Source organism: Notothenia rossii (assembly GCF_949606895.1).
Source record: "Notothenia rossii genome assembly, chromosome: 3".
NCBI lineage: Eukaryota > Metazoa > Chordata > Actinopteri > Perciformes > Nototheniidae > Notothenia > Notothenia rossii.
The window spans coordinates 27,215,999-27,243,337 of NC_136901.1; the positions used below are offsets into that span (position 1 = coordinate 27,215,999).

At 39.6% G+C, this 27,339-nt stretch overlaps 1 protein-coding gene across 1 annotated transcript in view; it reads left to right on the top strand.

Moving 5' to 3' along the window:
* pcxb (pyruvate carboxylase b) overlaps window positions 1-27,339 on the top strand; it is a 298,980-nt gene that overhangs the window by 9,441 nt on the left and 262,200 nt on the right. The window contains 8 exon segments of the mRNA XM_079671136.1: window positions 1,444-1,580; window positions 3,758-3,851; window positions 4,332-4,422; window positions 7,028-7,193; window positions 8,647-8,792; window positions 13,622-13,739; window positions 14,438-14,505; window positions 16,526-16,609. Coding sequence (XP_079527262.1) covers window positions 1,444-1,580; window positions 3,758-3,851; window positions 4,332-4,422; window positions 7,028-7,193; window positions 8,647-8,792; window positions 13,622-13,739; window positions 14,438-14,505; window positions 16,526-16,609 — 904 coding nt within the window.

The following is a 27,339-nucleotide window of genomic DNA, read 5'->3' on the forward strand; positions in this document are numbered from 1 at the left end:
TGTGATAGTGTTATGACGTAGTCCTTAAAACAAAAATGCTACTCTTTTCATTATTTAACATTCTTTCATGTACAGCGTGTCTGTTTCACTCTAATCCTAATTTCGGAAATGGCTGGGAAAGCAAAAAGACAATGAAAGCCTCTATTGTAATTTTATTTTTTTAAAGTCTCCGCTAACACACCGGGAACTTGTTGTGGTTAATTTGACACACCTGCTGCTGATTGGGAGCTGGAGAGCAGAGCAGCAGCTGATTGGCTCTCTGAATCAAATGGTTTTGGAAGATGTTTGATTCTTTTTTTTCTAAGCAGTAACTTTTCTTTACACTTAAAAACCAACTAGTTTTGCTAAAGTTGTTGTATGCATATGTTTTGAATTTATAAACAATGTGGTATTTGTATTATTTTAAGACCACTTCTTTCTATCGTGATACTGGATCCCTTTTTTCAATTAGTTTTATTTAATTCTATATGTATACCTGATGGCATCTGAGTCATGTTGAGTCATATGGATATTTATATATATATATATGTTTTCATTAGAATACTTAGATCCTTATACTCAAGGGACCACAATAAAAGCTTCACGTTGGGAATAGAAAATATACAATTGTCTATACTCAAAGCCATCATATAAGCAAACGGCAAGCAAAATATTTACCAAACTTTAATCGCAGCATGAAGACAGTGCCACAGGTCTCTAATAAGTCCCACGTAGTATACCACTTCTTCTGTACTAGAATAACGCAAGATTCCTACTTAATATCAGCTGCACCAATTATATTTTTTAGGAAAATGGCACACACTTGAAACGCTCCCACAACCCTAGGCAACGGCTTAATAAGGGTTGGTTGCTTTATTAGATTACATCTCTCTAAACACGGCTCACACCTCCTTGTTTAATCACTTTCAAAGCATTATCATCTTCTTATCTTGTTACTTAAAGTGTCTTTTCCCACCTGAGAAACTGAACTTAGCAAATTGATTCTACACAGGGAGTGTAAACAAAGTATGAGCTGTATGTAATTGGTTCTTGTTCCTGAAGTACCAATGTATAACCATTTTTGCAGCACAAAAGCAGTTAGATATCCTCTCATGAACACTGTATTTTAAATATTTGTTCTTTGTGCTAGTGTCTCTAAAAACGTATTCCTGATCAACGTGTTCCCTCATTTCTGACACTTCTTACCTTCACTTATTACTGTTTAAGTGTAAATGGTTATGGCTCAGGGTTTAATGGGTGTCTACCGTCTACCAATCAGAGGGTCAGTGGTTCAGTCCACATGTCAAAGTGTCCTTGGGCAAGATACTTAACTTCAAAATGGTCCCAGAGCCATATTGCAGTATTGAATCTTCACTGCTTAGGATAAAATCGACAGCTTAATGACATGTGAAGTAAAAAAGTGTATAGACATTGTGTGTTAAACATGTCCTCTGTTCCTCTCAGGATGTTGCGGTTCACTGTAGTACGAGGCGGCCTCGGGATGCTGGCTGTGAGGAGGACCTGTGTGTCCCCGCGCTTCTCCCACTCTACCCCGCAGAGCAACATCCGACCAATCAACAAAGTGATGGTGGCCAACAGAGGTAAGAGCCGTCCAATGGCAATAACTTACCCCAGAAATACAAGTAACTCGATAGCACTATTACATTTAATGCCGTTTTCATTTATAATGTTACTATCTTGCCCAGGCAAAAGAACAGACCCTTAATTTTGAATGGCCAAAATTTACTTTGATGTAGCTCATGCTAGCATTTTAGCACGCATTGTATGGCTGCACGTTGTTGGCTTATATAGAAAAGCAGTACAGTGTTTTTTAGAATAATGGAATCTGCAAGTCTAAAAGATGTATGCATCATATGTCTTTTTATTTTGAATCCACTTTTTTTAAACATACATTTTTGTAACGGACAAAAAAAAGTCAAAAGGAAAATGCTACTTAAAGATATTTTTATGTTACTTCTAAGTTATTTACCAGGACATATTGAAAACAGCTATACGACAAACAGTGTCTATAATTCAATTTATTTCCCACATATTTGTTTGTCAGGCTGCCAGAAATCCCCATAATTGCCGTTTACTGGCATTGAGGTCTGAATGGACAAATAATTACAGCGAGGCGCTGAGTTTTCTAAACACTAGGCAGTCACCAGTCTGCCGGTCGGACGCAGCATTAACATGACTGACGTGTTCCAGTAAGACTTGTAATCACCGGACCCTCTCGTAATAATGCTAATGCTGTCCAGAGAGGTCGTCATTGTGCAATTAAAGAAGCTCTGTCAGGATTTGATTGACAAATAAATACATTTTTAGAGCCTCATTATATTCCTTCCAGAGGACACATTTAAAGTGCTTGATTTGCGTCAGTGTTTCATTATTTCAGATTTATGTTGCGTGGGTTCCCAATATGATTCCAATTGTGCACACATGTGGTCCTTTTTGTAGGCCTCCTGCTGTACATAAAGTCTGCGTTGCGCATACATGCATACATTCATGTCCACCCCCCCCATAAAGGCGCTATTTAACTGCTTAAATCCATCAGTGTGATTCAAATAGATTGTGGTTTCTCACACATACAGAGGGCTTTCCGTCAGTCTCTCTCCTTCATATGGGCGTGATGCGATCTCAACACCATATTAGATCACATTCATCACACTGCAGTGCACTGGACCGGCTTCAGAGCATGTGTGTGCGCGCTTGTGTGTGTGAGATGAAAAGAAAGACTGGACCATCACATCATATCAGCCAAGATTCCACTTCACCAAGCACATCTCCTCTCTGCCATTGCTTCAGTAATACTCTTCTTTCCTTTCCTCCTTCCTCTCCTCCCTCCCTCTGCACTCCCTCGATGTTTTTACACTTGTCAGATGTGATTTTCCTCCGAACCCCTTGCTGTCTTCCTTCTCGCCCCTCATGACTTTGCTCCTCTCCTTTTAGCATGGCGTACTTTGTCTCCTCCTTTTTCTCTCCTTCACTGTGCCCTCTCCACTTATCATTCCATGTTGGTAAACCTGCCAAACTATTTCTTTTGGTACCTCAATTCTTTGTCCTTTTTCTCTTTTTCCCCCCTCAACTTTTTGTGTTTCCTCGCCTTTGATCCATCACATTTTCTCTGTCTTCTCCACTCCGTCCTTTCTCATACTTTCATCCTTTTCGTGTTCCTACTGTTGTCGTTCTTCAGAATTCTCTTTTGCACTCTCTAGATGTCTAAGCGCTGTCCTCCCTTTCAAGCCAGAACAACACATCTTACTAGTTTTCTCTGACTAAACCTTTTTTTCTCCTTCAAAATGTGTGCTTTCAAAAAACCAAGTATTTGGCTCCAGTGACAGCAGATAAAAGCCAGCTAGTGTTTTGGTTGTCTAAATCTGAGACATTACACTCTCACACAACAACAAAAAACATTGACTTATTCCTGTGTCTGTTGATATTTTTCACAGCATGATGAAGTATACCAGATGGATTTGTCTTGTTTTCACATCCATTGTGGCATAACAAACTCAAAGTTTATTTTATTATCTCAGTGGGGGTATTTCTTGCAAAAAAGGCCCAGGATGTTGATTGAACCATACAACATGTGTTCTGATGAAAAATAGATTATGACAGATGAAGAAATACCTCCCAATACACACAATCTACTAAACTGTGGGTCAAAACATTTCAATAAATAAAGAGAATACATGTGAAGCAAAGAAGGAGCAACGTATAAGAAAATATTACTGGTGAATTATTAAAATACATTAACAACATGTATCTTTTCTTCAAGGGGAAATCGCAATCCGTGTGTTCAGAGCCTGCACCGAGCTCGGGATTCGAACCGTGGCCGTCTACTCGGAGCAGGACACCGGACAAATGCACAGGTACTGAGCTCTGCCACATTTCAGCCAAATGGGTCCTCGGGGTTTTAAATAAAGAAAGCGTAACGGACAGATGTTTTTTAAACTGCTGCTGCCACTGCTGTATATCGAGCATAAAAGGCTAACAGTTGATGAGAGCCAAAAGCAATTCAAAGAAGCTTGGAAGCTTTTTCCCCCACTCGAGCTGTTTAGGCCAGGTTTTTTTTTGTGTCTGGACATAAGAATAATTGTGTCAACATTTTGAACATTCAGGTAATCACTATGCTTAGTTCACAGGCACACCCATCCTAATCTTTCTCAGCTTGTTCTATTTCACTCTGACTTTTCCAAATATATTGCACAGACTTGTAACCAATGACTGATTGGAGGACTTTTTTATTTATTGAACAGACTAAATACTGGTGCCTGCTCTCTGCTGAGCTTGCACCTGCTTCCATGACACTGCCTTACACTGATATGTATCCCTTTATCTTGTCTTAACAGGCAAAAGGCGGACGAGGCTTATCTGATTGGAAAAGGCCTTGCACCTGTTGCAGCATACCTGGACATTCCTGACATCATCAGAGTGGCCAAGGTAACGGATGTTATTACAAAAAACAAACAAACATGGATTTCCCACTAAAGGAAAGTCTAATGTTGTTTGCTTTAGCAATAAACCAATACAAAGGGGTCAAAGTGTGATAGTTAGTTTCCTAATTTTGGTTTACATTACAGTGCTCATCCTCAGAGAGCAGATGTAATGCTTCATGGCTACTGCGGCCCAGGAGGAGCTTCTTAAGTATTACAATATAAAATAAAATCTCCCAAGTGATGTCATTAGGGTTTTTCTTCAACTTGGGCTTTGAAGATTGCAAATTATTATCGTACAGCCAACGATAGAAACCGAGGATGAGGACTCTCAGAGATATGGGCATACAATATTTAAATTCCAGTAGGATCCAACAATTTTGGAGGAAAAAAATGAATTTTTAAAAATGTCTTGCTTTTTTAACACTTTTCAATCTCATCTGAGAGAACAGATAAATGGGTTTCAAGTACTCATCTAGTGCATTTTCATACAATAAAAGTATTGGGCTTTGGCTGCTCTCACAACAACATATAATCAGCATATGTTCTCCAGAGTAGCTTGCAATGTGTCGTCATTATTGGCTCCATCTTGCACTGAGAAGTGGTACAAATAGTACGGATGTAGATTCAATAATTCATCCCTTTTTTTTCGTCTGAAAGCTTTCACTTTAAAGAGTTTCTTTAATGAGCAAACGGTGTAAAACGACATTTCTGCATGAAAAATGACTCAAAAGTTTAGTCCATTAGATGAAGAAGTTAGGCGAGTGTGCTCCCCTGATGTGTTGTGGTCGATGTATTTTCTTTCAACTTAGTTTCTTGCCTTGGGTAGTCGGGTCGCTGCAATTGATACAGCTACACTTAATGGATTGCAATTTCATGAAACTAGGCGTATAAGTGTCAAACAAATCATTTTATCGCTCTCCGTTTACACTTGGCTTTGTTGGAAGAAGGAAAAGGGGGAACAACATATTTTATGTCCACTGTATCTCTTCCTTCCCTGTTTTCTTCCCATTGTTCCTCACCTCCTATTTTCCTCTTGCTGCTGCTTCCCTCTACCATTTCTCTCCTTTCCCCTATCACGCTTTACCTCTTTATAATTGCGTTGGATGAGATGCTGTGTTTCTTGTTAGCTCCCTCCCCTCCTCACCCTCCCTCCTGCAGGATGTGCTGCCAGTTGTTCATTATCGTTTCTCTGATCAATCTCTCGAGGTTTATAATTTTCTGCTTGGGGATGTGGTCAGCCAGCCAAGTCGGGAGCCTCCGCCGTCCAACTAATTTCTCAAAATCCTTCTGCCTATCTGGGAGTCCGGCCACCCCACGCCAGCAAAGGAGTGTGTGTGTGTGTTCATTCTCACTCTTTCACATTCAGAGTATCCGTTGTTCTTCTTCACCACACTGCGTATCGCTCTGCTACTGTCGGACCAAAATAACCATGCGTATCTGTCCCAGAACCTTCTGTGTGTGACATTGAATGCGAGAATGTGTCTTTCTGCTTGTAACTGTGAAAGCACGAGTGTATGATGATGCTTCTGTGTGTGTGTGTGTCACCCGGTGTGTACGTCTTCATTCGTGTCACTTTGTATTCATGAGTGTGAGTGAGCCTGCTTGCTGCATTTTATGTGTGTGTGTGGCTCCTATCCTCCTCTGGCCTGCCAGTAACAGCTCCCTTAACAACGGGACAGCCCATAATTATAGTCTGCCTCGTATCCAAGAGCAGATGGCACACACTGATCCAGAGATGGCTCTATCTGTCAGGTTCGGCAGCTACTGTATCTGCCTACTACAGTGTGTGTGTTCCTCTCAGTATCTTCCCCCTGACCCTTATGTGATGTGTGCCGGCACTCGTTCAGTTCCCCTCCGGTGTCCATCGAGTAGATGATCATGAAGGCGACAGCAGCTAAGATAGAATGAGAATAGAGTATGTCATTATCTCACAGTCCCCTTTGACGTTAGCATACATCCCTTTCCCCTGGCCAGCAGGCAGCGTGGGGTAAAGCGTGCAGGTTGGTGTGTGTGATGAGGACTCTCCAACAGTCAGCCAAGTGTTTACTGGGGCCCCAGCAGAGACTCTGTATTTAACACGCCTGGTGCTTACCGGGCTACATCTCCTTTCTCTGGGTTTCTTTCTTAGCTGTATTAGCTTTAGCAAGAAGTTATGTCTTATCCAACAGGTGCAAGAGGAAGACTATAATAAATATGGATAAAGGAAAAATATCAATACAGCATAGTAGGTGAAATCAAAGACCCATACTTGGGACACAAACAGTTGCTCTTTAATAAATAATAATATTGCCATCAAATGTACTCTTTTGTTTTGGTAGGTTTGGGGATTAGCAGGAAGTTCAACAAAACAATGGTGGAGACGTCGGAGCAAACAAAAGCACATATGAAATAAAAACGTGGCTATCTTATTATCAACATGTTGATCAACTGCATAGTTTGCTGTTGAGAAAAGGAAATATATTGCAGTTTATGTTATTTTTATTGCAATACTCAGCATATTGCAACATTTTAAAAGTAACAATAACATCGTATTGTGCAGCCTACACTACTTCCCACCTAATAATCATGTGAATAACCTTCTCTCCATGTCTTTCTCCCTCACTTCCTAGGAAAACAATGTGGACGCCATCCACCCCGGCTACGGGTTCCTGTCGGAGCGGGCGGACTTCGCTCAGGCCTGCATAGACGCAGGAGTGATGTTCATCGGACCGAGCCCAGAGGTGGTCCGCCAGATGGGAGACAAGGTGGAGGCTCGGGCCCTGGCCATCAGTGCAGGTATGGAGGGGCACAAAGTGGAGGAGATTCAGAGGAAAGACAAGCTATGATTAGAACACCTGTTGTTTATAATATGTACAGCATTTTACTCAAAATAACATTTGTAGAACCAAGACCATAGACAAGATGATTGTTATATTTCTGATTCTTGAAGTTTGATTTTATTTGAAATTTAGACCAAATTTGGCATAAGCTCTGATGCTTCTTGTCTTAACTACTCACTTCCCTACCCGTGTGGGATGAACTCTAAGCAACCTATTATTCCGCCTTGAACGTCATCAACCACCACAAGAAACAATAAAAACAAGCTCTGTTTATGTTGAGTTTAAAGCATCCTCCTCCTATTGTGCGTCATCAATCTTTGAAACAAACACTGACCTTGTGAGACTTAATTGCAGTATGAAACCACTTTGTCTACAATCTTTGCTGAAAAATGCAACTAAAATCATTCAAAAACAAATTTCACTAAACATTATCAAACTAAATTAATTGCATATACTGTAGGGTACTTTGGTAATTCAATGCAACACTTGCTGTTTGGAGGTTTGGGGAAATGCATGCTACACAATTCAAAATATAAATGCTTAGGCACTGATGGAAAGTACATTACTCAAATATGGTACAATTTACAGGTACTTGTACTTGACCTGAGTATTCTCAGTTTATGCTATTTTACACCTTTACTCCACTTCATTTTAGAAACAAATAATTATATATATATATAAAAACAGGTGCTATATATATATATATATATATATATATAGATAGATAGATAGATGGATAGATAGATAGATAGATAGATATAGGGAGGCTGTGACTCAGTGGATAGTGTGCTTGACTTCAAATCAGGGGAGAGCAAGTTCGAGTCCCACTGCAGTCAGCATGTCGTTGTGTCCATGGGCAAGACACTTCACCCCAAATTGCTCCTGTGGGGATTGTCCACAGTACTGAATGTATGCAAGTCGCTTTGGATAAAAGCGTCTAACAAATGACATGTAATGTAATATACCTTTTAGTCCACTGCATTTATCTGACAGCTTTTAGTTACTAGTTACATTTTAGGTTTAGATTATTAGCTAATACAAAATAATTATTCAATAAACGTTGACATACTTACAGGTTAAGATATCCAGCAGCAGTATATAAAGTTACTCAAATTAGCTCCACCTTTACCAGCTGACATAGACATACATCGATAATCCTAATGATTACCCAGTAGCTCAATATGATTCTGAAATGGGGCTTTATGCATAACGAGCGCTTTTACTTTTGGTACTTTAAGTTCATTTTGATGCCAATACTTTAGTGCTTTTACTTAAGTAAGATTTTGAATGCAGAAGATTTTTTTAGATGTGCTATTGCTACATTTAAAAGTTCTTCTTCCACCATTGTGCTTAGGACATTCATTGAAATTGTAAAGTTTCTCACTTATTTTTCCACTTACTTGACCTAGGTGTACCTGTGGTCCCGGGGACCGCGTTACCCATCAGCTGCCTGAACGACGCACAGGTGTTTGCAGAAACATACGGCTTCCCCATCATCTTCAAAGCAGCGTACGGAGGAGGAGGCCGCGGCATGAGGGTGGTCCGTGAGTACGAGGTGAGCCGTCATTGTCATTTTGCAGCTAGCTCTGACAAAATAAACATTGTCCTGTCGCATGTCCAGCAAAGACAATTCTAACCCAATTTATATCCTGCAAAATTAAGTTTTTCATATTCATTATTTTTCTGTTTGCTTTGAATCAAGGTGAAATGTCATGGAAATTACAACCTGGTCATTTATCTCTCCGGCCGCCAATCACCCTGTGTGTTCGGGTGTGTGTGATTGTGTGTTCTTTGAAATTGCTTCTGTCAGCTACTGAAGCAGAGGACTTTATAAAAATGACTTTTTAATATTGTAGCTATCTAGGAGTCACATATCCAATATGAATCTCAATGTAAAGATAAAATAATCCCATCTATTGCATTTTAACATGTACAATAGCAATCAACATGTGCAATATGTATATGATAGAACGGCTTAACTTACAAAATACATAGCCCAACATAAATAAATAACATCTCCCTCATCTCAGCCATATTAAGTTCTGCCGCCCTCACAGCAGTGATGAGCTGTCACAGTGATGAGAGCACAACAGTGTGATGTAGGCTTGTTTCCAGGTTACTCTATAATCAATTTGCTTTAAATCATGCATTTTAGTTTCTATATCTTCCTATGATAACGTGTGTTCTAGTTTGTGCATGAAGGCATTTGTCCTGGTTATAAAATGGTGGTTTCAAATAAAAGTCCATTATAGAAATTAGAATTGTATGACGCCTGTGCCAATTGGTAAAGGCTTTGTCTTACGTCATCTCGAGATTGCAGACTTGCCTTACATTTTTCTAGGATAACGCAAAAAACAAACACTAAAACCTTTTTTTTAAAACTGTTTTACTCAAACTTAATAATGCAGCAAAAAATAAAACATCTATACAAAGTCCAAAGAACAGTGTTTAAGAGGTTAGAGTACATGATGTACAGCATTTTTAGAATTTGCCTAGCAAGGGGATGTATGCATATACCATGCTTCTCTTTGTTGAGTCTGCTTGATGTTTATATATAATTATACTTTGGGTAGAGGGTCCAGCCACTTAACACAAATGCATAAAGCTTTCAGAGCATGACCAGCCAGCAGCAGCAGCAGCTCACTCACTGCAAGTGATGTTTTAAGAGATGCTTGTTATAAACCTGTAAGAAAAATGTCTTAACCTCTTAGATTTGTTAACGGCAAAGCTGATCCAATAACACTACTGTACATCATCAAAGAGAACAAAAATGTCACCTCACAACAAAATATGAAGGTCTTAGTGTCCTTTAGTGAGATATTATTTGTAAATAAAAAGGGAAATAGAGTCATGTAGGGCCACAGACACCAGGAAGTTGCTACTTGTCAGCACTGTTTATGTCAGCAGAGCACTGGCGGCGGCTGGACTTCTCATACCGCCGTGAGTGGAGGCCCTGTGGGGGGTGCATTTGGTCACGGCCCTTATGTGTGCAGTTCTCCCCTGTGTCGGCCTCTCAAGTCTGACCATGTCGAAGGTTTTAAGCAAGCAGATGCTTTTTGTCCAATCAGATAGAAGAGGGCACAGATCAGTGGTGAATCAGAGCTACCACCTCCTCATGCTTCATGGCTGCTAGCATTCACTGTTCTATATTTCTGTATAAAAAATATATTAAGTCACAATGAATAAGGTCCTGCAAATCATCACTTTAACTTTTACCCTTCCCAAAATACCACATTCATTTAAAATAGTTATACTTATCCTTTATTTGTCCTTAGAAATGTTTTTAAATGTTTCTAAAATGTCAAAAACCGTTGCACAATTTGGATGAATGCAATTTTAATACAATTTGAATGATAACCCTTCCTAGATATCCTATTCTACACACTTAACACAACTAATTAGTTTGGAACAGATCCTCTAAAAATAGCCTCCGATCCCTCCAATATGGTGAACCATATGGCAATTGCTATATCAGTCGAAATAAGCGCATTAAGTTATTTTAACCCTTGTGCCCTCCTCTGGCATTTTTGTACATTTTTTTGATTTGGTGATCATTTCAGCTGTGTTACAGCTTTTGGCATGGATTTTTGCAAGAAGTCTTCTTTGTCCCTTCATCAGTCCCTTCATCTGAAAGTGGAGAGGACACTGAGGGTCCCGTCCACAGTGAGGGGACAGAGAAGAACGGAGGTTGTTCTCCCAGGAGCTGGGGAAAACCAGGGTGTCCTCACAGATTATGAGAAGAAAGCCCCCCGTGGTGGTGGATGGTGGGCCGGACCCTCAGTGTCCTCTCCACTTTCAGATGAAGGGTCAGAGGAACTCAAAGAAATGCTGGACTCCAGAGAGCATTCAGTGTCAGACCCCCCTCGAACCTTGTGTCTTCTTCAGATGAGTCCTGTAGCTCGCTGGCAGAAGAAGGCTACAAGATTACTTCTGAAGTCTCTTCTGCACTGACATGCTTCATTTTAGCTCCTTCTCTTTGCTCCAGGTCTTTCTCCTTCTCTGCTCACTAAAGAAATAAGCCCTTGCATGTTTATCTTTGGCAGCCAGGTGCATAAACACACTAACAGTTGTTTTTTGTTTTCGAGTAATCAAGCACCTCTTCAGAGACACATCACACACACACACACACACACACACACACACACACACACACACACACACACACACACACACACACACACACACACACACACACACACACACACACACACACACACACACACACACACACACACACACACACACATGCTGCAGGACCTGCTGGTCTGCTGCTGGAAATGACACACACACACACACCACTGTTGGAATAGAGTAGAACATCAAATATCACTACTTTTCTTCTAAATGAAATGCTAACATTACAAAATGCATGGTTTTATACTGCAATGGCAGTGAGATTAAAAAATGTGGTCTGAATGGAAGTCAATGAGGCATTTTTGAGAGAAATTAAATAATTAAAATAATTAAACAGGCATTTAAAGGGTTAAAATCCTGAAAATGATTGCATTTTTGGTAGTTTTGAGTACGTTATAAGTCGTTTAAGTGATTCATGAAAAAAAAGTAGAAACAAATATGTATGATTTTAATAGCAGTTATTATGGGCGTGTACATTTTTGCCACGAAGGGGTCGAAAGGTTTAAAATTCGAGGAGGGCACTAGGGTTAATTCCAAACATCACAGCGCTACCAAAGACATTGTCCGTCTACAAACAAATAACAGTGTTGTACTGTAGCCTTGGAGTCCAACACTGTGCAATCCTTTTGGAAAGTATGACCTTTTCTGAGTTGTACCCCCGTCTAATTAATTAGTTGTTGACATTCCAGTCAGCTAAGTCGCAGGGGCCTCCAGATGATACTGTGAGGAAACTGTAAAAAAGGTTTCTGTGTGCTGGTGGGACCACAGCAACAATGTGTCGGTTGCCTCTTTATTCCATTAGGGCCATCTTGTTGGTCATTTGTATTCCGGTTTAACAGACGGAAGTACTCTCCACATATTGTAGGAAGAGATGTTTACTGATAAGCAGAATTAAAGTGCCAGAGCTTTGCTCCGAGTTTGAAGTGCTTTCCCAAAGCGTAAGCGTGAAAGCGAGCGCACGTATCAAAGCTCCAGTGGCTAAAGCTGACAGACGAACTGAAGCGATGTGGAAGGAGTACAAATAGATTCCTGCTCACCTTAGTCTTTTAAAAGTATTTTCTGTCATTGACAAAACAGTGGTGTTCCAATGATTTGACAACTCTGCGAGGTGTGACTTTAAATCCCTCTACTAACACTGGTAATGCATCTCAAGCTTTATCCCATCTTTATTTCCCTGAAAGTAGTAGAAAATGTTTTTCTGACCATAAACGGACAAATGAATATAAAATAATGAATTTATCAGGTGATTTATTCGGGTCGTGAAGATGTTATTGATTAATCTGCCAATTTTCTCTCTTGGTTGATAGATCATGTCTATCAAATGTTAGAATATGTCAATAAATGCCCACCATAGAGACCAAGGTGACCAAAAGGCTTTATTTGTTTTCTAGAATCCCAAACCAGAAGATTTACAATTCGCATAGGACCAAAGAAATCTGGAAATCTATTTGTACAAGTTGTGCTTGCAAATGTTTTGGCATTTTTGCTTAGAAAATGTGCTCAATTGATCATCTAAAAAGTTGCAGATGTCTTTTTTGATGTTTTAGATTTGCGCTGTGAACCAAACAATGTAAAAAAAAAAACTGGGGAAAATAAGTTTGCAATGTTGACAGTTTTTAGTAGTGCCTTTTTATGCATGACACACTATCAGAAACAGAGTGGTTTAACACTTAGAGCCCTGTTGATGCACACTTCCTGATTTTATAGAAATGTAATAGGAACACATATGGGACATTGACATTTATTTGGGTTTCCTATTCAGAGGCACAATTTCTGGTCTATTTAAATCACGTTTTCCATTTGTACCAGTCCTGTGAGTATGTTGTTTTCTCTTTGCTTTGAGATGACGGATGAGGAATGGTATCTTCTCCTGCAGCATGATAGTGACTCAGTCTTTGCCGGGTAGAGCAGTCTGAAGGGCCAGGCCGGACGTCACACACTGACAAACACAGATTGTGTCATGACCTCCAGCGTGCTCGCGCGTGACCTCCCTTAATCCGCTACCCGAGATGTTGTGTAGAATCGTGCTCCCTAAGGAGGTGTAAACATTTGTGTCAAAAGAATGGGAAAAATCTGCACAACATCAAGTGTGAATGACAGGGAAGGGAATATAAAATCCAAATTAAAACCGAAAAATGAAAGTGTTGCTGAGATTAAACTACAAAACTCTTTGAAAAACACACAAACCCACTCTTCCTTCTCGGATAGTAACTCAGACTTGAATGGATTTCTTTCTCGTCTGTGTGTCAGGAACTTGAGGAGAATTACCAGCGGGCCTACTCTGAAGCCCTGACGGCTTTTGGGAACGGAGCCCTGTTTGTCGAGAAGTTTCTGGAAAAGCCAAGGCATATTGAAGTACAGATCCTCGGTAAGTGCACTCCCCTCTGTGTTTGCATTTGACTGTGTCCTTTCATAGCTGTGAATCAATCTAGGTTCATTAAGACGGCAAGTTGGATACAAATCCTGTGTGGTATTGCTAAGGGAGGAACATGAACAATGAGACTGAATGAGCTTTATTGGCCAGTGGAGGATTCTCCAGACTTTGTTTCCTCCTATTACAGTGAACATAACTACCACTCAGTTGTATAGAACTGAAATTCAACACTGACACTTACAGGAAGTCTGTCTGCACTTCAGACATACAGTATATTGTACAGTGCATGTTCCAGCATACTGTAAGAGTTATGTTATCAGGCTCATGTCTGTATGTGCTTTGGGTTGGGCTTTCTTCATGTTTCAGCGTTCATCGAGCTGTATTTCTCGGTTCACTGTGATTAATTACTGTCTTTAGGGCATGTCAGGGATTTTGTGAATTTTCTGAATTACCTGTTAAAGCCTTGTCTTTGCCTCCTTCCCTCCTTCACTTTGGACTTTTCCAGTTTCTCCCCTTCTTTCTTGTTTCATTCCCAATGTCTCAATTTATCTTACTATGAATTCCTGTTTCTTAAACTCTCCTGTACTTGAATTCAACCCCTTCTTTTTCTTCATACCCTCGATTATCTTCTCATTTTCTTTGTTCCTTCCGCTTTCCTTGTCTCACCCACTCCTCTCTTTGTCTTTCCCCAGGCGATAAATATGGAAATGTCATCCACCTCTACGAGAGAGACTGCTCCATTCAGCGGAGACACCAAAAGGTGAAGTCCCCTATTCAACCCGACTTAATGTTTGACTTTATTTTGAGATTATCTTCATGGCATTTCTGTTGTTTGTCAGAGATTAGCATGAAGTGGATGGGGGGCATTAAAACAAAGGTCATATGCAGGATTCTGATGAATATACAAGTGTTTTATATACATTTCCTTATTTAGGATAACAAGCCTAGTTATGTTCTCTGTATTTTATATGTTTGTGTTATGTGTAACGTTGCTGCCTTCTTGGCCAGGTCAGCATTGTAAATGAGATTTTATCTCAATGCTTTTTATCTGGTTAAATAAAGGTTAAATACAAAAAAAATAAATAAATAAAAAAAGCCAATTATGCCACACAATAATAAATAAGGTAATTATGCTTCAGATTATAGCAATGATTATTATGGCATTAGTGGCCCTGGGTATCCTAGCAGCAGGGGGTTAGAGGATTATGAAACAATGACAACATAACCACTGCTAATGCTGTGAGATGGGAGACTTGGCAACAAATGAAGCAGCTCCATAATACTCCACCAACTTGAATCAACCAAAACACTTTATTTCTAAGTATACAGCTTTAAATTGATTGTCATTTATTAGCCAAGGCTATTTTTCTGAGCTGGCACTGGAAATAAATTAGCCCAGAAAAGAAGGGAATGAAGTTTCAGACCATGACCTGCTTGTCAAAAACAACAAATAAGTCTAAATAGAATGAGAACATTTTGAAATTGTCATCTAATAGTCACTCAATGCTTTCATCAAAGGAAGCTGATTAACATGTGTAACATTTCATTACATATTGTCACATCAAAGCGTTTTCAATCATGTGTTTTCATCACTTTCTTCTTCTCCCCTTTAATCGAATTACAGAGGATAATCATATTAGCGGCTGTGTTTATGCAAGAGCTGCTGCTCTTTGATTCCGCCAGGCTTAATCTGCCTCTGCCCTTAATCTAAGATCTTTTTCAATCTCAGAAACAAGAATAGTCGCTTGTTGAAATAGATTAGGGATGGTGGAGCGCTGATAGGATATTTTTAGCTTTTTTTTCTATATCTTGGAAATGCTCACAGACTTAGAAGTTGTTTTCGTGGGATAAGATTTGATTTGATAAATTGAGTCGTTTTGATTTTTCGGAAATCTTGTTTTGATGCAGTTGATTGAAACACATCACTGTCGAACACGGCAAACCCCACCCACCCTGCAGACCCAATGAAAGATAAATGTGACTTCAAATGATTCACTCAATCTGTTTCGCTGAAGACTGGCACATACTTTATCAAACTGATGGCTACTGCAGGAAAAACTGAAACACATTATGGGATTGACTTAATATAAGTTTGAAGCTAACTCCAGTCTGTGGCACTTTTGCTCTTTTCTTTAAGAATCATAAACTGGGCTACATTTTAATATCTCCACATTGTGCTATATGCTTTTAAACCTTGATTGTTACCATTTGTTATATTACAGACAGATGATGTAATGATAGTGAGGAACCAATAGAGATGAATAACACTCTGCAGTTCTCTGAAACTCTACAGTGCAATATAGTCTTTCAGCCCTAGTATCATGACCTTCAACAATATTGTTTTGGTTCACTCTTAATTTCGGTTTCATTTATTTAAGTTTGAAATGTAATCTTGAAATGCATTAAACATAACAGAATCCAACTTCTTAGGCAAGCTTGAAGTTAAGAGCAATAACCCTAAATATATGATAATTTAAGACAATTTATAAAACAATGAAAAGATACAAATGGAAGGAAAACTAAAGTAAAGTAACATCCATCAAATGAAATACAGTTATAATAGCATGGCTTTTCAGAGCTAACTAATGCATCGTGACACGCTGTCTGTGCAGTTGAATAATTATGTCCTATAATTGAGGTGTGATGTGTCAAAAGCAGCACTAATACAATACATTATGAATGAAGCTGTTGGATTTGTTTGTGTCCAACCTTGAGATGAAATGTGTACATTGTTGTTGTTTTCAATGTTGCATTATCAATAAAGTTGTGTTGTTTTGAAGGTTGTGGAAATTGCACCGGCGTTCCAGCTGGACCCTCACCTGAGAAACCGTCTCCACTCTGACGCCGTGAACCTCGCCAAAATGGTACGTCAGCCACTCCACTTCCTGCTCTCTTTTCCTTTTACATTTCAATATTTCACATGCTTCCCCCTCAGGGTTAACTACACCACTACATTACGGGGGGAAAAGTCTCCTAAATGAATTGAAAGTTTTATGACAGAAGCTCTACTTAATCACTTTTTAATCATTAAGGGTACGCAATTTATATGCGTGTATTAAAATAATGTGAAATATTCATGTGGCTGTGGCAGGATGTTAGGCAGCTTATCACTAGCAAGCATATTTCTTCACAGTTGTCATGGCAGGTGTCTGCAAGTTGGATTTGCCTTGTTAAATGGTTTTACCACTTGTTAAAAAAAGTTGGCGGACAGGAGGAGAAATGGCTCTTCTTGCTCAAGCATTGGGTTGTATTTAGAAAATCTGAGCACATGTTCATAATACCTTTTACATTGTTCTGTCTATGAAACAACTGGATTCTCCGCAGGGATTTTAAAGTGCTATTTACCTATGATTCAAATGAGGGGGACATTAGTGCTGTGCAAATTCAAATGCAATGTAAAAATGGGGGGGAATTAGGTTTGAAGAGTGCAGGCAGTAAAGTGTGTGTGTGTGTGTGTGTGTGTGTGTGTGTGTGTGTGTGTGTGTGTGTGTGTGTGTGTGTGTGTGTGTGTGTGTGTGTGTGTGTGTGTGTGTGTGTGTCGAAATGAGTACATTTGCCAAGAATAATTATGATTATTGTCACCAATAAGCACTTTTGCTACGGTAAAACCTTAGCCTGCAAAGTGAGAGCTCACCGTTGCTTTAGTGTAGCTGAGAAGTTTGCCCAAGTATGACAGCATCACTTGAAAGTGGAGCCTCATCTCTCTGAGCGGATTTCAAGGAATGGCCTTTCCAGGTAATGGCCCAGTTGAGGAAGAAGTAGAGTGGGAGGAATAACCTTCATGACACTGGAGGAGAAATGCTTCTGCGAGAGGGAGAGATAGAACTCTATGCTGCTCTCTGTGACCTTGCTTCAGTAGTAATCCTTTTTGCAGTAATCAAACCACAACCTCACCAAGCTTGTCTCTTTGTGTGTGTGTCAGCAGCCACACACGCTTGTCCATGACTTTGCTCTTCGTACTTCACACTCGCCTCTTGCTATTCCTTTGTGGACTTTGACTTTCTTCCGTATCCAAACCTTGAATTTTAAATTAAATATATCATAACGGTGTCTTTTTGAAATCAGATTTCAGTGTTAACCTCCCAGTTTTTCAAAGGTTCCTGCATTTCAAGGCTGTCTGCTCAATTTGCAACTATAAGTGTAAAAGATGAGACAAAAGGGAGCCTCTTGTTTGCAAATATTAATATTTTATCACACCATAAACAAAAGGAAGATGATCAGAGGATGTTACATTGAGGAGAACTAGTTTTAAGCTCCTCATATGATGCAGGGAAAGAATAAAGGCATGTAAATACAAAAAAGGAGTTATTTAAAGTTATCTCTGACGGGTACATTTTTATATAGAAATATTTTATCGTAGATATTCACATGTAAATGGTAAGATGTGTGCCTGCAACTGAAATGATTTTAGAAAAGATCATCAAGAAAGCTAGATATTTGCCAAAATGTAGTGCCAGCAAAGAGATTACCATGATCATTTTTATAGATTTCTAATTAAAATGAGAATAATCAAGCACATTTATTATCCCATCCAATATCGTTATTTTAACGATTTGTATTACAAATGAGATATTTTGTTCCAATGGCTCAGGCCTAGGTGAAACATCAGATTGCTCCATGAGATCAGTAAAAAACGGACTCTGGCTCGGGTTAAATTCTGCAGATTATCCTCACCAGGGGATTTCCTTTCTCCCGGCCTCATCCTCCATTTTCTTGCTCCAGACCCTCCCCTCCCCCCCCTCCTCACTCCTGTCCCTGCTCTGTGTTGTGATTGCGTCTCACATTGTGCCAGCCCCACAGTGAAGGCTTCCACTTCAGAGCCAGACCCTGCTCTCCCTGCAGGTATTGAATCCTGAGCAGCGCTGATGCCGAACTTTGGAGTTTAGTCGGGTTTTATTCCCGCCTGTGTGTGTGCTTGTCAAAGCCTGTCTGTTTATACTGTGGGAGACGGCGCAGGGCCACATTCATTTTTAATGTGTTCTGTGGGCCTTATAGAATAGAAAATGGTGGCAGTTATTCTGGGTGCACAAACACTCACATTAACAGGTACATGATGTCACCTCAAGTGGCCAGTTTTCCAAAATTGCTATCTTTGTGATGATATATGGACACAAAGTTTTTACTTACTTCTGTAAGATTTTGCCATCACTATGTAACACCTGCAATTCTATTGGCTAGTTCTCCAACACTATGTACGTGATAGGCTAAGGAGCAGAACATGTAAGCATATGACCAATCACAACAGTCAGCCAGCTAACCAATCAGAGCAGACTGCGCTCTGTTTTCAGACAGAGGGTGAAAAGAGGTGCTGCAGCACAGGCAGTATGAGAAGAATAAAGAGCTTTCTGAACATTAAAGCATGGAGACATGTCATGGTAGAGCCACAGAATACGAGTACGAGCCTGAACATTTGTATAATATGGCCACTTTAAGTAACATTCTCACTTACTGGAAATACTCAGTTTTGTTTAGTATGGCTAGGGGTGCAGGACATGCCACAGATTACACAACTGTTGCAAAACAGTCTTGTTTTGTGGTCATGAAAAACACTGTTTCTTGACATTTGTTTTAAGGCTTCACGCTAGGGCTGCAACTAACGATTATTTTGGTAGTCGACTAATCGGTCGATTATTTTTTCGATTAGTCGACTAATCTAACGATTATTTCTGTCACACCCTCCATCTCTGCTTCCTGTGGGCACGGCTCCTTTTCCGGGCTCCAGTGCATGTTTTACCTCAAGTCTGCACACCTGTGAATGTCACCCTGTTGTCCAGTCCCAGGATCAATTCAATCGCATTTTATTCTTGTCATTTCGCAGACCCTTGTTAATTATTATTTTAAGTTTGGAATTAATTACAGCGTCCATAAAGCTCTAGTGTGCTCTACTACGCTGTAAGCTTGGCGCTGTTTAGCAGCTCGTTGGTGGACACGCAGCCTCAACATAACTGAAATAGCGTTTGCTTAGCAAGCATTAACCATGAGACGTTCTGTTTTCCAACATGTAAGCTAACGTAAACATGACTATGGCTAACTTGCTCAAACTTACCCATGATCCAAAGTAGCAGTCCTCACGGTTCCAGGGTGCTTGCGTTTTAAATGCTCGTGCATCACTGTAGTGCTGCCGTGGAATGCCAATTCCCCTTTACAAATTCTGCATTTCACTGACTTCTTTGGCTTGTCGTCTGTGAAATACTCCCACACTTTCGAAACTCTCGGTCTCGCTTTTTTGAGCTCTTCATCACCCTCATTCTCTCTCCTTTCCGCCATCGTTCGTATTCTTTCTTCTTTGTTGTTAGTACAGAATGCAGTCATGGCAGACAATGGAGAGTATACTGCCCCCAGCACTTCCTGTAGTGCATTGCAGTTACAAATGAACATTTGCGCAGTTTTGAATTAACGTTACCGGCTCTCTGATTGTTTTTATACGACGCGTCGACACTAAAATTCCGCGTCGACGAATTTTTATGATCGACGTCGTCGATTATGTCGACTAATCGTTGCAGCCCTACTTCACGCCTTGCAGACAGACGTTGTTAGATCGCATTGTTCCTCCAGGAAGAATCTCGTTGGCTTCGTGACCCTTCTTCTTCACCTTTAGATGTATTGTTCCGGTTTCACACCAGCCGCAATATAAATGCCATCAACTCACCCCACACTAAATTCTACAGATAATAATATTCACTCTGAGCCTAATCCGGACATTACACTGACCTTTACTTGGAAGCTGGGTAAAGTCTGTTTTAATGTTAGACGCATGATTCAGACATTTGCATTCTCACATACTGCTAAGTGTGAACAAAACGTGTGAAAGGGGCTAACGGACAAAAAGTCTCCCATTTGCAGTACACATGGAATAATATTGTGGTTATTTTGGTTCTATACATTTATCTCCTCCTCCCCCACACACACATCTGCTATTTCCCAGCTCTTATCTGGCCATAATGGCGACTCCATGGTGCTGCTGCTCGGGCCCCCTTCATCTGTCCGTCTGCGCATATCGACCGCATCTTCCATTATCAGCAGCCTCCATCTGAGTCTTTCACAGAAACAGCCATTCTTTGAACTCGCAGCACTTCCTGATAGAAAGTCAGAGAGAACAAAGTTGCCTGGCAACACTGACCGCCGCAGGAAGTAGCTTCAGCTCTTGGAAGAAAAGGGTTTGAGTAGATATCAAGCCAGAGCTCGCAAGAAAGAAATATTGTGAAAAAGACCTTTGTGTTATCTACTGCTCAGCGGATTTTGATGTAAACTCGACTCTGAATGGTTTTCTTCTTTTCTGTCTTCATCCTCTGATTGTCTGTCCTTGCTTTGTTGTCTTTGTCTAAGAACTGACATTTCCTTTTAACACATGCAATATCTCGGCCTGTCCTGATTAGTTTTTAATAATGATGCGTCTCACTATAGCAACATGAGGTTTCATAATCAGTGATTGCTGATTTGGGTGCTACTCATTCATCTCTGCGCTGCATGGGATCATTTCAGCTTTTTATTACATTTTGATCTCTGTGTTAGGGATAGGACTATTCAGGATTTTATATCTAAGATCTGTGCTGAAAAAAATCTATATGTATCCATCTGTGTCTTAACCTATGGTCTTAACAAAATGTAAGGTAAAGTGATTTGTTGTGTTGAGTATAGTTTTGACAATATCTTTTAAAGATTGTCTGGATTATATCCTGTTTGTTTTGGCCAGGATAATCATGAAATTCTGTTGAGAGTGTTCGCATGCACCATGGTGGAAAATATTGGCAGCAGAAATGGCTCTACAGAATTTCAAAATCTGTTTCTGTCACTACGGTAGTGAGATATCTTAAACTTGGTTGTCTCTTGAGGTTTCCTTTGCTTTGGAGAAGTTTTTTTAATGCAATCTCAATGTCCAGATATAGTAATACCACTCTGCTGTTAGCCATATCTAACATGTTTTTATCTGCACTGTGCTGCACCGTCTCACCCACTCTTTGGGCTTCTTCCAGTGGATCTTGGAGCCGTCTTCATGTCGCAGTTTGGCAGCAAGTTTCCGAAACGTTTTCAAGCCTCTGTATCGTGATTGGGATTTGGCAGAGAAAGCTGCTGTAAAGGAGTATAATCTAAACATGAGTGTTAGACAACATTATTAAGCTTTTTTTAAGAGAAGGAATTGAAATGCATTATTTTTTACTGATTCTAAAGTTTGAATTTGCATGGCCCCATTTTGATCTCACGGCAGGCCCGGCCCATGTAATGTCTTCAAAAGCTGAAACGGCATCAGTTTAAAAGCTAGTGTGACGATACTACTATGATCTGAAACAAAAGGAATCTATTGGTACCAACCTTGTCAAGCTATCTTGTCAGTATTACTTCTGAACAATGCACCACATTTGGGCGAACAACGAGTCTCCCCTTTACAGACATTTACAGATTAATGATTAGGACATCAGTGCTAAGCTTTAACTCAAAATAATGAGATGGGATGAACAAATTGGGAAAAAAAACAATTTGCGATTATTTTAAATGATATTGCGATATGATTAACAATATTTGAAGGGTTGGTCATTTGAAATCATAATTCTTGTTATTGAAAAATACACTAAATGATTACATTGTGATTTTAGAAGAGGATCTCAGATCTTTTGGGATGTCCGTAGTATATGATTTGTATTTATTTATTTTATTAGTATATATCTGCAGCTCCACAATACTTGATTAAAATCATATTTTAACACATATTTATCATATGGGAAATATTGTGCTTCCTGCGGTTTGAATATTGCAATAGTCCATATTGCGGTTGCTGTAAAATGTTGCTTAATTGTGCATCACTATCCAGAGGTTGTTAGTTTTTAGATAATATACACCACTTCTATGTGGTATATACTGTTAATCTCCTTTTAACATCCCCTATCGACCGCCATTAAACATGGGTTGATATGGCAAGAGGTTAATGCAACATTAGTGCATATACACATGTCAAGGACAAAACATGTTTCACACAGGATGTCATCAAAAGCAGTTCTTAAAGGTTGATGTGTAAATAATGCACTCACCTCATTAACTCTGTGTTTTAGCATGCCTGTGAGCTCACCCTAGAGATGTCTGTGGGCAACCAAGCTATCAGGCTAATTAGCCTAACATTGTATCAGTGTGTGTGTGATAGGAAAGACAAGCAGGTGTGTGTTTATGGATGACTTTAATGTCATCAGGCCTTCACTGTCGGCCATTTTTTTTTCATAGCATATTTATTAATGGATGAACCTGAAGACAGAGTTACAGAGCTACTGTCTGATACTTAGTGCAGCTGCAATTAGGAATTCATTTCTGGACCCTGTGTGGGTTAGGAGTGCTGACAATTGTTGCATTTTCCACCGGATGTGTTGCAGCATCACCCACTCAGTTTTGTTAGTGGTTTTTGGGTGGCAAGAAGTTATCCAACAACTTTGAAGCAGGGCCAGAAAACAACACTCCTCAAATTCTTGTTGTGCTCCTATGAAGCGAGAGGGCAGACAATTTTAATTTTCCGCCGAGTTTTAAGTGTCCGATGGTGAGAGGAGAACAGGAGACAGATTTGAAATCTGTGTGAAAGATGGTTTGAGGACGGAAGAGGAATCATTTGTTGTTTGTGGTGAGTGTTTTGCTTGTGCTTGCCAACTTGTTTTCACACTGAAAGAACTGCTACTCAGGGCAAAAATATGTCTACAAGTCATCAGCAATCTCTGCAAATCAAAGGTGTATCTGTGCACATGTGTTTTTATATATAAAGCCAGCTCTAGCGGTCAATACTTCCTGTCTTGACTTTGTTTGCAGTACTCACCCACAAGCCAATTCATTCTTATTGAAGACGTACATTTTTATAAATGTTTCATAAATATACAGTTTGATTTCCTAAAACTGTTGGGCATTGCAGTTTTAAGCAACCACTAGTCAAACAGGAGTAACCAGTGAATTTGTTGATTATTTTCATCGCACACTGATGCACTTTTGGTGGTCGACTCTAGTGGACGTTTACGACGGCAGGACGAAGCGTAATAGAGAAGCTACATTGGAAAGTTCTTGTCATTAGAATTTTAAGTAAAAGCAAGTGTGGTAAACTTTGTAAATCAAAACAATATTTCCTTATCTGCATTTTCTTTTTAGAACACAAGGATTTCTGCTCACTTTTCTTGTGCTCAATAAGAAGTATGATCCTATTTGTGAAAATTCTGAATATTTCTGCCAATAGATCCTCCTAAATCCTACACACTTTAAAAATAAATCAATTTCCTCTGATGGTGTGTGTCTTGAGTGTTTGCAGCTCCAGTGATAATAGGGTGAAGGTGTAACTGCAGCCTCAAATCCGCCTTAATTAAATAATAACACCGTGTGTGTGTGTGTGTGTGTTACATCAACGTCTGCACCGAGTGTGTATCCGTCTCAGCATCTTGTGAGGTGTTTCTTGCCTCTCGCTCAGTGTCCTTTTGTGAACACACACATCTGCTGTCAATCCAAGAGAAGTGATAAACGTGAAATTAGTTCCGCAGTCAATCACCTTGGCAACGGTGAGAGAGAGATGACACACTCGCACACTTACCAGTCATATCCAACACTCACAAACTCAGATTGGCACTGGGTCCCTGGAGGTGGTCAGTGTGCTGTAAACAGTATTACTTCTTACAGAGCCATAAACACCCTGTCTGTGTGTTTCCATTTTAGACTTTAAAACTAGCAGCACTTTTTGTCCTGAAAGCATATTTTAATATTCCATCAGGAATACCAGCGTTTGGAAATGGGGTGAACGCTCCACTCTTTGTCCCAGTGAGCTTATACATCAACCATTTTCTAAAATGTACTTATTTATGTTTTCCTGTCTTTCAACATTTTTTTACTTTTCGTAATCTTCATGTGTCCCTTTCCTCTTCCTGTATTCTTTAGTGTATATTTGATCGTTAATTTTTGACTTAGTTCCGATTGCTCATATATGTCCTTTGCACTTTTTTTATGGTCCTTAACATGATTATTTAGTTTAAATAGTTTTGGTTGATATAGTTTTTCAAGTTTATTTTTTAGGGAGGTGTATATGTGTATTTAATATAAGATGAATATGTTATCAAGTGATCCCATTTATTGTTGGAAATGATCCATGGTTATTTAATTATTTATTTTTCTTAGACTAGTCAAATTAGCTGATCAGTGACAATATGTAGCCCTTCATTTCCTCATTAAGTAATCTATTTTCCTCCTGCTTTCTTCACGCAGCTTTTCGATCTGACGAGTCAGGAAAGCTGCTCGGTTAACAGCCAGTATCTGCGAGTGATTTTCTTAAAAAGAAAACTTCCAAACAGATACTCAAACAGAAACACAGTATGGCAGAAATAAAGATTGACACGTTTCTTCATCCAGCCCTTCCTTCAAGTTAGTCTGAAGTCAGAACAAAAATAGTGCAACATATAAGGCGGTTGCTATAACCCTGACGCTAAAAGGAATTGCTTCCTCTTCCCTGTATTGTTCAGCTTTCCTCCCTTCCTCCAGGTTGGTCAGTGTGTGTGCTTTAATGACTGCAGGAACCAAAGGCAGATTCTGCTGTGCTGGGTGTAATACAGGATGCGTGAAGTATTGCGGGAGTCTCACATGTCAGGGTGACATTGGCACTTGTGATTGGATGGGGGCTATTTTAAGCATCTGTGGCTTGTCTCCTCATGTCTGCAGAAAATGTTTGTCAATTCAAGGCCAGGGCTGAGTGTGATGTCTTTCTTCTGATCATAACCGGGATGTGAAAAAGCCAGGCAAAGATGGAGGATGAACTCAAAGCAGAGGGGGGAAAGGGAAGAAGTACAAACCTGTGGTAATGACATGATATGGGAGTATACAGCAACCAAGTGAAGTGGTCAGAGGATGCAGAGACTGAGACGAGAGGAAGTGAGGGGAAGACAAAAGAGAGGCGGTATCGATTCTTTCTGCCAGCTGGGGGGGAAACTCAACCAAACTGTGCTTTCTAAAACGAGAGCCAAGGGAAAGAATGAAGGATGGAGTGGAAGGTGTAAGAGAAAATGCCGGTGGAGGGGCGGAGCCGGAGCTGCAAGCTTGGCACTGTTTGTATCACATTGTGCAGCGGTACAACTAAAGAAAAGTGAAAAGTGCATGCTTATGAATAATATATGGTCACAGCAGCGGTTGGTACAGAAGCAGGAAAACTGTAACTGCAAACTGAGCCAGATCTGGTGGACTCTTTTGAATCATCGCGTTGAAGCATCCGAGCAAAGTGATTTTAAAGTGGAATTAAGACGGAGTCGTTTATGCAGGTGAGCAGTCAAAACTTCACGTCCGCAAAACGGCATCAAATGTAAATGGGAAGAAAAAAAACCTTACAATACCACTGAGAATAGAAACAGGAGGCTATAATGGCCTAAATGAATAGCTTAATGACTGAACATGTGGTTCGGGAGAGAGCTGTGTACTCGGGACACCAACCAAACAAACAAAAAGGGGATTTAAACAGGAAGGGTAACATGCTCTTTTTCAAATCAGGAAGGGCACAGATGTAATTAAAAATGGCAGCGTGTTATGAAATCCACCAGCTTTGCCATGCAGAATCCAGAGGCTCTTCAATGTTGTTAGCCTGTTACCATAGTTACTCCTTTAGTTTGGTTACAATTCTTCCTATCCCACTTGTTTTATTCTACACCGCACCAGTACTTGAATTTACAAAAATATTTTGTGAAATATGCTCACCATGGAGTGGATGAGTAAGGTGCTGCATGTGTTTGTTTTGAAGGTCTGTGCAGACAAAAACAAACCCAAACTTGTACTGAAATGTAATGGAACATAATTAAATAATTGTTTCAAATATTGCCGCATCACTCGACATTCAAGCATATCGGAGTGTGCTGAATTAAATTACCTGGTGAAACCTGCTGCCAAAATATGCATTGCTCTTTTACTGCAGATTTTAAAAAAAAGTATAAGAATCCTTTGTTTGAAATGTATTAACCCTTTGGAGTCCTGGGCTAATTTGGCCGTTTTCGCATACTTTTGATTTGTCTTACTAAACCCCATTTAAGAAATGTTTGGCATGTCAATGTTTGGTATCTTTTTTTAAGGACAACCTCACCTATATAACCTGATAGTTATTTCTTTCATTTTGAGATACTATATGAACATTTTGGACCCAAAATCACAAAAAAACGTAAAAACAGATTTTGAAAATGAAATTATTTTTCATATAGGTAACACAAACACACATAACGAAACCATTTGAAAGCTGGAAATAGATGCATGGGATGTCACTATGATAATGTGAAAGTTTGATTGAGGTAGCATGAACCTATATACACATTTTATGAACAAATATCAGGTGTATCCATAGGCTTTTTTCCCTCATTTCTCAAGTTCTGTCAACAGTGACACAGTAGGCACAAAAAAATATTTAAAAGCTTAAATAATGTACATGGGATTTCATTCTGATAAGGCAAAAGTGTTATTATAAATATAATATATATATATATACACATTATGAACAAAAATCGGTTTTTCTGTCTTTATCTGTGCCACGCTTCAAAGCAGTTTCTGTCAACTACGACAAGAGGGGTGATTGATTGATTGATTGAAAAGTTTATTAACAGCTTGTATATTGGGTACAGTACAG